Source organism: Hoplias malabaricus, chromosome 13 (assembly GCF_029633855.1).
Source record: "Hoplias malabaricus isolate fHopMal1 chromosome 13, fHopMal1.hap1, whole genome shotgun sequence".
NCBI lineage: Eukaryota > Metazoa > Chordata > Actinopteri > Characiformes > Erythrinidae > Hoplias > Hoplias malabaricus.
The window spans coordinates 26,777,289-26,789,343 of NC_089812.1; the positions used below are offsets into that span (position 1 = coordinate 26,777,289).

Genomic DNA, 12,055 nt, shown 5'->3' on the forward strand with positions numbered 1-12,055 from the left:
GTGGAGTTTACATTCCTTTGTTGCCCGGCCTTTGTCAAATACTCAACTGTGATATGTCATGTGTTAAAGCAACAACAATACTACCCAGTGTTCAACTGAACCAGCAAGTGCTATCTGCCTTTAGACATGTTTCACACCTTGATGCTGTTGCGTATGAGACTTGGTATCAAGTCATGAAAGGGACAGTAAAATGTAAAGCTCTGCTGAAAGAACTTTGTTATAGTGTTGACAGTTTGTTGAATCACTGCCCACCCTCCTCCTCTTTTAAGCACATTTTTACCTGATAGAGAGCAACACACACAACTTGACACACCTCTCTCTGCACATATTGTTTTGATTTAAATCTGGGGAAAAATACAAGCACAAACAATTCCCAAATAAAAATTGAAGGCAGTTCATTGTGGACCTGAATGCATACTCACAATAAAGAGAGAGAGAATGAGCTGCTGCCAAAAGTATGACAGTACTGTGCAAAAGTCAGTGATCACCAGGTTTATTTAACTTTTGTTTAAAACACAGTTGATATTAAATACTCATGGGATATTTTCATATTACATAAAAGTACTTGTATAAGGAAAGGGAAAGTCAAAGTGACTAAAAATGAGACTAACAACCATACAATGTAGACCTGGTAGACCACTAAGACTGTCCACATCATATAAAAATAACTTTAAAGACCGGGAGAAAATCAAGCTCAAATTTCGGAATTATGTCTAAATTTCTATTACTAAAATATTAGAAGGCTATACTTTGGATCTGAAAGCACATGGAGCTGTCGAGAAGCTGTTACTGGGAAAAGGAAATGGACACAAAAGAACAACAGTAGTTCCAGACTGAACAAAGATGTTCTTAGAAAAAATGAACTGGCCATCACAGAATCTAGACCGCAACATAAATTTGATGGGGATTGCTTGGATTATGAGAAGCAGAGAAGCCTTCGACTGAAGCTGAGAGAGTGAGTGTTAGAGTTTTATGGTAGTAACTGACTAACAAGAAACAGTGGGAAAAGTTTAAAATTAACCACACTGAGAGGTAGAGCGAGCTGTAGTGTTAGGTTAGGTTATATGGTGTGTGTTGTGCAGGTTTCTGAGTTGAACAGAGGAGGGAGGAGAGCTCTCTCTCTTTCTCTCTCTCTTTCTCTCTTTCTCTCTCTCTCTCTCTCACTCTCTCTCTCTCTCTCACACACACACTCCTGTTCTTCTGGTTTTGGCTTTCTTAACATTATCAGAAACTTCTGCTTATTCTGTAGAAGAGGTGGCGGAAAAGGAGTGGCAGGGTCAGTTGACTGGATAGAAGTAAAATTGATTGAGATACTGAATTTAGATAGACAGAGAAGAGTGATTTTCTACATTTTCCTCCAGTGAAGACAAAAACAAGAAAAACATTAAGGGTTTCTAGAGGTGGGCTAATCATAACCAGGTAAGTGAAAAAGTTTACATCATGTTCTCAGTATGTCTTTATGCGTTTAATTATTATTAATATTATTATTACCAAAAACTGTAAGAATCAATTAAACTTGACTTCAAAAATCTTTTTCTGCAGTGAGGAGGAAAAGTTACTGCTATTAAAGCCTCTGGATTTAATTAATCACCTGTGGGGACTATGGCCAGTTTTGTGTATTACATCCTTCCTGCTGTAGGTGGCTACACACTCGCATCTCTCTACTTATTGAAGAACCCTCACATTCTGCACAAGAAGAAGCAGACCACCTTCCGCTGCACCCACATCTCTCACAGGGGAGGTAGGATTTTTACTTCCTGTACCTATACTCTGTGGTTTTCTAAATTCCCCTGTACAGGGGCATGCCTGATCAGACCTTGTAAAAACAGCATTTTTGAATTAATATCATTTACTACAAACGTTTCTCACCATAATCATAATCAGATCAACAGAGACACTCCAGAGTTTACTTGTGTGAAAATGCTGAGACTGTGTTGAGCTGCTAGTGAGCAGGGAGAACAAATGGAGCATGACGGAAATCCGCTGTCATTAAAACATTTCAGTCCTTCATAGAATAGCTAATATGCCATCTGCAGGGTTCTTGATATTAAAAAATGATTTCAGTTGTTAAAATAAAACATTTTAGAATTGATGACTTGCTTGATCATCTACAAACCAAAAACAAGTGCAACAGATCTATGTCATAAAACATAGAATGTGCACTTAAATTTATTCAATATATAGGGTGAAGTGCTTTATTAAAGGGCCCATAGGCAAACAATTGAAGCCAGAATCATTTATCATTAAACTAAACATGGTTTCTTACAGCAGAATTGCTATTTTTGTTTTATTATTTTCACATAATTCAACGTCATTCAGTGTAATACATGTGAAAAAGTTCTCAGCAACTTAATAGCTCAGATAATTGTAAATGCGGGCGTCATGCATTACCATGCAAATATAGCCATTTTATATTAATACTGAAAATGTCAAGTGAACATACAAACTTGTAATTTTCTATATTATATAATTTTACATTATATTACATCATTAAATTAAGAGTATTTATGAAATGCTGTTTTTTTATGTAATGCTAATTAAGGAAGAATAAAAACATAAAACTTAACCATCTTTAATCCACTCTGAATTAATTTGTGCAGACATTTTGAAAGAAAAATATAACTGCCCTCACAACCCAGCTCATCGATTGATCATCAAGCCCTTCATGAGCTAGATCAGGTGTTGGGATTGGTAATATTTGAAACTGTGTAATGGTGTCTGTCATCAGGAGCAGAGTTAAGAAATACTGGGCTAGAAAAATGTTGTAATTACACTGTTGTGTCCTTGTGACACTAGATGGATAGACCTCATTTTTTAAAGAGCAACAGGTAACGTTGCTGTCACACAGCTTCAGGGACCTGGAGTTGTGGGTTTGAGCCCCACTCCGGGTGACTGTGTGTGAGGAGTTTGGTGTGTTCTGGCTCATATCCAAGGTGCTTCAGTTTCCTCCCACTGTTCAAACACACATGCTGTTAGGTGAATTGGCTACTCAGAAATATCCATGGGTGTGTGTGTGTTGCCCTCCGAAGAACTGGTGACCCCTCCAGGGTATGTTCCCACATTGCGCCCAGTGATTTCGGGTAGACACCACACCCACAGTGACCCTGAATTGGATAAGCAGGTACAGACCATGAATGAATGAATGAACAATTGATTTTTAAAGGCAAGAAAGAACACCAGGTAAAGAAAGGCTGTAAAATGTATGATTGTTTTGGATACAAAAAATACAGGTATGTTAACTAAACTTCAGGAAAAAAGTAAAATAATTTTAAGAAAAAATGTAGGACATGTTCTCTTTAAGAAGAGAGAATATCTGTAACAGATACAGAAAGCTGGTTTACAGCAAACATGTTCTGTTTATTTCTCCGCTGAATGGCAAATATGTCACAGCTGGGGAAATAATGAGACTAAACCAACAAACTGCTCTTATGTGCAAATGTCAATTACAGCAGTGGATCATTTTGCTTAACATGCTTTGTTATCAGTTTTAAATATAAGTATCTTTTTTGAGGCAAAAATAATTAGGTTGATCATTATTTGCATTCGTGATATTGGAGACCCACTCCTGCCAGTCTTCAGTGATAGTGGACCTCGAGAGAACTAACATAAACCTGCCATTACACATGTGTGGAAACAAATGCACACATATATACAAAACATACATACAAGCAAGCACATGTCCATGTATGCTTACATGCATTCATGACCAGACAAACAAAGACTGAAACCAAGCACCATATACACTTTCACAAAACAAGTGCACTTGAGGAACATAACAAGAGGGCATGGTTACAATAGATATTACAACACTCAAGACTAGGTGGGGACAAAGCAGAGACGAGGCAGAGACAAAACTAAAGTTATCAGGAAGAGACAAAGGACAACCAAGGCAGAGAAAAAAAAAACGTGCTTACAGAAACGAGACAACCATGATACATGAAAATCATTAAAAAAAAAAAAAAAGAAAAGACTAAAAAAGACTGAAAAATAAACCAAGAAACAAAACTCTTTGCTTAACGAAACCACAACCATAATATCACAAAAAAATGACAAGGGAAACCAAAACCAGCCCATAACAAGACTGAGACAGGGAGTGCACATTACTTTCAGGAGTTGAACAGAAAACATGTATGTGTATCTCTGACTTGTTTGCACTCTGTGCACTCTTAGGTTCTGGTGAGCGAATTGAAAGCACCATGGAGGCATTCAGGCAGTGAGTAGAAAATTATCTCAATTCAGTTGCCACAGGCACATACTTCTTTACATTTTCTCATAGCTTCTTAGGATCCTTTCCATACTCATCCTTATAATCATGCTGCACATTCTAAAAAAATGACTTGTTCACAGAAATCAGCTTGACCTGGATTTCTATAAAGCAACTTTGTAAAATATGATGGTGGAAAAAAGTGTAGTTACGGTCAGATTGAATTGAACTGAGAAACCTGGCAATGCCACAGGTGGTCATGTCCTAGAAAGCCCAACTTTCCTCTCTCTCTCTGGCTGGGTAGGATGGTCCTCGCTCTCCCCTCATCATTCAGAGCATGTCTAGCTAATGTGGGCGTGTGTTAGCTGGGTAATTTTCTCCTCAAAGAACGCTGAACTGTCCAATGAGGTTGTGTGACCAGTATTTTAAAAGATACAGTAGCACATAATGTGACTTGAAGGCAACCCATGTTGTGTTGGTCTTGGTAGATTTGTGTGATTGGAGACATTATCCAACAGGTGGCAATGGTTAAATTAGGAAAAAAGAGTAAAACCCCCAAAAAAATAATAATATTAAAGAAAACCAAAAACTTATACAAATAAATGAATAAAATCAGTTGATAATACCTATTACAGTTGCTATTTATTTGATAATTGGTCTCAATCTGCCATTTTTATGATTATATGCAGTTAACCATTGTACCAACTACAGTGTCAGAAAACCATATGGCAACAAAGTTTGTTACGATAATGATTACATATTGTCATATTGCCCATTTCTTACTACATCAATTTCATTTACATGTTATATATTACTGTATTTCAACCTTCCTATCAGTGCAGTGGAGGTGGGCACAGAGATGCTTGAACTGGACTGTCATATGACTCGAGATGGTTATTTGATTGTTTCACACGACGAGAACCTCCTGCGGCAGACAGGGCAAGATGCCAGCATCTCTTCTCTTAAATTTGAGGTCAGAGTTTGAGTGTAAACATTTAAGCTAGACCATATTAAAAAAAAAAGCATTAAACATTGTGATTTTGCATCATTAATATGAATGATGAACCATGGGCCAGTTAATAGGTTTTTAATGGCTGATGGAGAAATGTTTTTAACACAGTTATACACCAATCAGCCAGACTAAACTCACTGTCCATTCACTGAGCTTCACTGACCATACTGGATTACTTTGTCATGCTACAGTTATAGACAGGAGTCCATGCATTGCTCTACATATTGGGTTAGTCCCATTGCATGCTGTTCTTCAATGCTCAGGTCCCCAACACAGAGCAGGTATGATCAGTGTTGTGGATCATTCTCAGCTCTGTAGTGTCACTTATGTTGTAGTGGTTGTGTATTATTTTGTTTTGGGCTTGTCAGACACAGCTGTGCTCATTGAGTTTTTAAACCTCTCACTGTCATTTCTGGACTGAGAATGGTCCACGAACAATCAAGCTGATACCGTCCTGTGGGCAGCGTCACTCTCAGGATCACTGTGTGCTTTGACGACTGGTGAAGGACTGGAGGATGACCAACAAATGAACTAATGTCATTGACTTTACATCTAAATGGTGGACCAAGAAGGCAGGTGAGTCTAATAGGTTATAGCAGTGATTTAGACTAGAAAGGCTTGAGCTGAGCCAGGCAGTGGAAGGCACTAGATCTGTGAGCCTTAAATGCAGATATGGCTCAGCATCCATGTTGTTATGGTACTTGGTCTTGATCATCTATTTGGCAAGTGGTAAACAATGTTTTTCACCAATGCTGTATGGCATACCTGTTTTTGCAATACAGAACCTAGACAGAGGGATGGCAGTATACTGTAATGTGAATGTGCACTGCTTCAGATCTGCAAGCTGATATTTGCCCACATGGTATTTTTTAATTTTTTAAACTCACATTAATTTTTTATGTAAATAATATTGTGAAATCTCTGAAAAACAATGTGTAATTTACACGTGAACAATTAGATTTCCATTTTTCAGGAAATTTTTACAATTTCTTTAGATATCTAGAGTACCATCTTTTGATGCTTTCACAGTTTATGAACCACTGGATTAAACAGTGTGGCACATTGTTTAAAACCTATCAGCACTGCTGTGTCTGATCCACTTGTACCACAGCAAAGCCATGTCATTGGGATTGCAGCACTTAGAAAGATCCACCACCTAAATTTAAGGACACCATTAAAAAACAGGGAGAAAATGATCTAACAATGTATGCAGAGCAACAAATAGACCCCAGCCTGTAATTGTAGAACTACAAAGGGCTTCTGTATGATCAGTGAAACTGAGAGAATGGACAGTGAGTGCAGAAGGAGCTGGTTTTATTGTTATGGCTGATCTCTGAATGTAAAGTTATAATTGAAGCTAATATCAACAACTTATCTCAACTAACTGTGATGATTTACATGTACAGTTTAAGTTTGGAAAATGTAATATTTCTGACTGACTGCTTTTCTCTAGGAGCTGCCACTTTATAAAGAAAGACTTGAGGTCACTTTCTATGCAGGTGAGTTTTTATGCTGATGTGCAACATATAGTACTTATAAATGTGACAAATTTCTAAGAGATTGTTTCTTTCAAAGGTCACTACAGCACAGGCTCAGACAGAAAATTTGCACTGTTAGAAGATGTCTTCCGCACATTTCCTAAAATTCCAATCAACATTGAGGTGAAGGAGAAAAACAGAGAGCTGATTGAAAAGGCAAGGGATAACACTTCAAATATTTCAGTACGACACTGGTACAGAGATGTATTCTAACCTAAAGGGAAATATTGGAAAGGTAAAATGTTATCTTAGTTCTCTTATGTTTACTTTTAGGTTTCTGCCATGGTAAAGAAGTATGATCGAGAAGACATTACAGTTTGGGCATCTGTAAAGTCTGGCATTATGAAAGAATGCCGCAAAGTGGTGTGTATATTCCTCTCAGAAAACAAGAAATGAGTACACACGTATCTGTTAAAAAATTTGAAGTAGCCAAAATTTTGTCTGGTCAGATTACCCGTTGACAATTGTAACACAATTTCTACAGCAAACAATTTTAAAACTTAATTTATTATGCTTTTTTTTTTGTTTCTCTCTCTTCTTTTTTTAATTTAACATATTGGAAAAAAGTTAAATATAAAATTGATCTCTTTACACAAACCCTCAACAATGTGTAAATTCAGCAAATAAACAGTAACTCTGTATTAAAATGTGTAGAAGTGTGTTCTCTGAAATGAAAGAATGTGTGTTCAGCTAAAAAAAATTGGTTTGTTTCTGATTCTTTTTCTTTTACTTACTCTGTTTCTCTCTCTCTCGCTCTCTCTCCTAGAATTCCTCCATGCCATTTATGTTCACAGAGATGCGTGGGTTGCAGCTGCTCCTACTCTATTACACTGGCCTTCTTCCTTTTGTTCCGCTAGGAGAGAGCTTCCTGCAGTACTACCTGCCCCAGGTCATCAACAGGTATGGTGCTGCTTAGTATTTCAGTTTGTTTTTTTCCATTGCATTTATTCATTAATTGTGCAAAGTGCATATTCTCAATATTAATAAAATCTACATTTTTATTTCTTTAACAAAATATTTGAAAATGCCACATACCCTTTTACATTATGTAAATATTTCTTGATAAATGGACCAATAGAGATCTTGAAAAATATAACTTTCTAGGTCAGTCATATAATTTTACTCATAACAGTGCATTTCAAATCACTCTGATTTAATTTTTTAATTAATTATTTATGCAGACATTTTGAGAAATGTGTGAAATTTCCCTTTGATTAAGCTTTGAATATACAAGACTTGTTTATGACAGAATGTATGTATGAATGAAATGTAAAATTATGCTATTTATGGCACTAAAAATTAAGTAGTCATTTTTAAATGTGAATTATTTGTGCTTGTTAAAATGTGCTTGTTTTTTGTTATTAATGATGTTATTTAATTAGACTGATTGTCCACAAAGTGGCTTTACATTTAATAGAACGGCTGCTTAAATAGGTTTAGGTCATGTGCTAATTTATGCTTTTTCAGGACATTCATACCTGATTCTGTCATTTTGAAGAACAGATTGGTGATCTCACTCATTGAAAAGTAAGAGAAATATATACACTTTCTAAACTTCCAAGAGAAGTAATGTTACATTACATATATATAAAAAAAATGAATACACAGATTTTGTGTGAAATATTCAGTATTAAATGATTGTGGGCCATTGTGTTATAGACTGACTCTGAGGAAGGGCTTGTTTCAGCACCTTAAAGACAGAGGAATCCAGGTAGACCAGTCTTTTTCATTTTAAGCATAGGCTTAAAAACATAATTTACAATTATCTACATTGTAAAATCTTATGTTTAACCTGGATCATCTTTCTCTTTTTCTGGTGCTCTCAGATTCATTTGTTTGTATGCAATGAAGAGCAGGACTTTGAGGCAGCATTTGAAGCTGGAGCAACTGGAGTCATGACTGACTACCCCACTCTGTTATCAAACTACCTTAGAAGACACAAACAGAACACATGAATTACTTTGTAAATCTACCTAATCATTATAATTCATCAAAGACCATTCCATTCATTGCTTATTATTTACACATCCATACACTTTGTGAAAGATAAAATTATACACGTTTTCTTTACCCTTGGATTGTATTACATTTGAAGTTTTTTTAACTTAAGGTCTGTGAATTTAAAGGGATTTCAGTGTGCTTTGTGATGTAACCACATAACTTTAATGGATATAAGTTGTAATTATCCAGATATTTTGAAGATTTTGTGATCTTATTCTTCTCAGGCTGTTTGATTTAAAAATATTATTCAGTTAATTTGCTTATTATTGGCTTTGGGTATTGGCTATTGACTTTAAACTGCCACATCTTAGAGAATCACCTTTATCTTTAATGTAGGATGTAAATATTGCTTACATCTTAAAATATTCTTTTCACTCCATAATGAATACTTTATTAATTGTTGTTATGTAATATATAATCTGCATCTAGATATCATAAAATATATATCGGATGAATCAGTCTATAGTAGTTCAGCACTACACATTCACATAGAGTCTATACTGTACACTACTCTAGTCCCAGTATTTCACAACAGTGTAATGCATGTTTTCAAGGGTGGTCCTTAAATGGCCAATGAGGAGATCCATGAGGAGCTTTATTAACAATTGTGATGCTTGGGTTGAAGTGTCAGCACTCACAAAAGTGTATTGCTACATTAGTGCAGCTGCTCAACAAAAAGAACACAAATTTTACTAGAAGATTTCCTTTATCAGTAAGATTGCACAACTGTAGTGTGATATGATGAATGCGTGTTAATTTATAATAAGAAATTTGACTTTCTGAGATTTGACCCAGACTTCAGCTGGTTCTCAGAGACATCTCATCCTTGCACAAGCCAGATGGAATGTGAAGATTACCCAGAGCAGAGTCATAAAAAAACCTCACTCCAGGACGGTTTATGACCCAAGGTCAAGAGTGGAATCTTTTAGGAGACACTCCTGAGGATCAGTTTATGATCTGTGTAAAACACTTAATTAAGAACTTCTAAAACTATAGAATTCAACCTTAATTCCCATTGATTTAAAACAGTTTGAAATTACATGTGTGTACCACTGTGTGAAATTAATTCCATTTGGACAATCAAAATGGGTGGAATTAATTTACATATGTTTAAAGTCACTTTTTATATGAACTTATGTAGAACCAAAGTAGCCACATAGTCTGTGTGTTATTTGGTTAAGAATTGTGTAAAACATGGTTTGTCTGAATGATATTAATTTGTGTTAACATATAATCTTTTATATGGCAAAAGTATGATTCAGAATTCAGGGATGGTCAGGAATCGTCTTCAAGTCTTTGTCTTGTCAAGTGTCATAAATTGTATGTGATGTCACTACCAAGATATGGAAACAGCCAATCAGGAGCAAGAAATGCTCCAATCCTCAGTCTCTGAGGACCAATCAGGTATTCAAGGCGGGTTTTCTAAACTCTGGTTAAAAACCCAGTGGAGCGAAATGACGTTCACTCTTTTCACACAGCTTTTTTATGAAATGCACTCTTTACACACTTTTTGAGAATTTTTGGAGAGGAAAAAGTTTTTCTCCTGCTTCCAGCAGACAATGCTTCTCAGATAGGGTAGTCAGAGAGCTCTCCAGTTCTGCAGGTGTCCCTCAAGCATCAGCCTCTCATGGCTCTCTTAAACAGTATTGTATCCATCAAGTGTGGTCCAGATAGAACAGAAGTTCTATTTTAATTTTATCTCTAGTAGAAAACTATAGTTAAAAGGACTGTAGTTTAACTCCAGCAAAATTCAGTGCCATCCAGAGCATGAAGGAGACCTCAGACCTCCGACCCTCAAAGTGATGACAAAAGCTTCCCGATCAGCAACAAAGAAGGCCACACTCACCCTCAGAATGACCTTCTGAGAAAAAGGCCCAGGAAAGACCAGCATGGATGTGTCTCTCACAAGGCGGCAGATCAGCGATGACGGAGAATTCACACAGAGAACTTCAGAAAGCCACAAGCTCCGACGGAGTGGTCGCTGTGTCTCGGCGGGAGAGAAAAGGAATGCCAGCGGCTGCAGTGCTACAAGGCCCACGGCTGCAGTGCTCCAGGAATCTGCGCCGGAAAGCACCGCGTGTCAGTGACATGCTCCCAGCTATTTCCAGTCCCTCTCCAGGGATACGTAAGGTCACATGGTTTAATTTCTTCATAGATCAGGAGTGGTGCTGAATGCTTTGCTGGGATAGATTATAGCCTTTTTAGAATTCAGGGCAATTATCATAGAGAAATTCCCTCATATATTAATCTCCCTGTTCCCTCATGTATCACTGTAATCCAATTTATTATATGAACGTATAATCAATGTTCATTAGTTGATATTACAATTAATAAACCAGTTGTGTGATAAAACCAATCCTTTGTTATTTGTTTGTGTGTGCACCTTTCCTGTACAGATTTATTCTAGTTCAGATTCATTTTTGGAGCCAAGAACGTACAGCAGGTCAATGAGCATAGTTCATTAATAATAATTAATTCTTGCTAATTCTGCTATATGTGGCACGGTGGCACAGCAGGTAGTGTCGCAGTCACACAGCTCCAGGGGCCTGGAGGTTGTGGGTTCAATTCCCGCTCGGGGTGACTGACTGTGAGGAGTTGGTGTGTTCTCCCCGTGTCCACGTGGGTTTCCTCCCACAGTCCAAAAACACACATTGGTAGGTGGCTTGGCGATCCAAATGTGTACGTATGTGTGAGTGTGTGTGTGAAGGACTGGCGCCCCCTCCAGGGTGTATTCCCGCCCAATGATACAAGGTAGGCTCTGGCTCCATCGCAACCCTGAACTGGATAAGCGGTTACAGATAATGAATGAATGAATGAATAATTCTGCTATATAATATGTAAAGTCATCTAACATGATGACCTACTTGTCCAAGCTAAAACTGGACAGGTAAAAACACCACATATTATTTGATGACTCTCAAACATGAAGCTTAACCAAATTAATTAAATAATTAATTATTAATGAAATAATAATTAATTATCATTGACTCCAATATGTAGTATTTATGCCACCGCAATGTGGGTCATAACTATTTCCACTACACAACAATCAGCCTAAACTTACTGAAATCCAGTCCAGTGATTAATAAATTCTGCAACAAGTAAATTACAGTTCGGGTCTTCTTCACAACAGGTGTTGTCAGTGCTGTTCATCCTTTATTAGGACCTGATTGTAGTCCTGTACAAGTGTTACACCATGTTCTGCAAAGTCATTGACAGTGGCAATTCCTCACAGAACTTTCTGTGATAACTGGAATGATGGGTCATCCTTCCTCTCACCAGGGTACTTTTATAGGAAGT

The 12,055-nt window shown here is 37.0% G+C and overlaps 1 protein-coding gene across 1 annotated transcript; it reads left to right on the forward strand.

The window, feature by feature from the left end:
- Positions 1-1,257: 1,257 nt before the first annotated feature.
- On the forward strand, positions 1,258-11,064 carry gdpd3a (glycerophosphodiester phosphodiesterase domain containing 3a). The gene is made up of 11 exons (XM_066642534.1): positions 1,258-1,419; positions 1,543-1,741; positions 4,171-4,213; positions 5,042-5,177; positions 6,670-6,715; positions 6,792-6,910; positions 7,028-7,117; positions 7,521-7,654; positions 8,222-8,281; positions 8,414-8,465; positions 8,581-11,064. Exons 2-11 carry the CDS (start codon positions 1,603-1,605, stop codon positions 8,707-8,709), a joined length of 948 nt encoding a protein of 315 aa, XP_066498631.1. The 5' UTR covers positions 1,258-1,419; positions 1,543-1,602; the 3' UTR covers positions 8,710-11,064.
- The last annotated feature ends 991 nt before the right edge of the window (positions 11,065-12,055 follow it).

Coding starts and splice junctions, on each gene's coding strand:
- gdpd3a (XM_066642534.1), top strand. CDS start 1,603: ATGGCCAGTTTTGTGTATTACATCCTTCCTGCTGTAGGTGGCTACACA. Junction 6,911..7,027: donor ACAGAGAGCTGATTGAAAAG/GCAAGGGATAAC, acceptor GTTTACTTTTAG/GTTTCTGCCATGGTAAAGAA. Junction 8,282..8,413: donor GTGATCTCACTCATTGAAAA/GTAAGAGAAATA, acceptor ATTGTGTTATAG/ACTGACTCTGAGGAAGGGCT.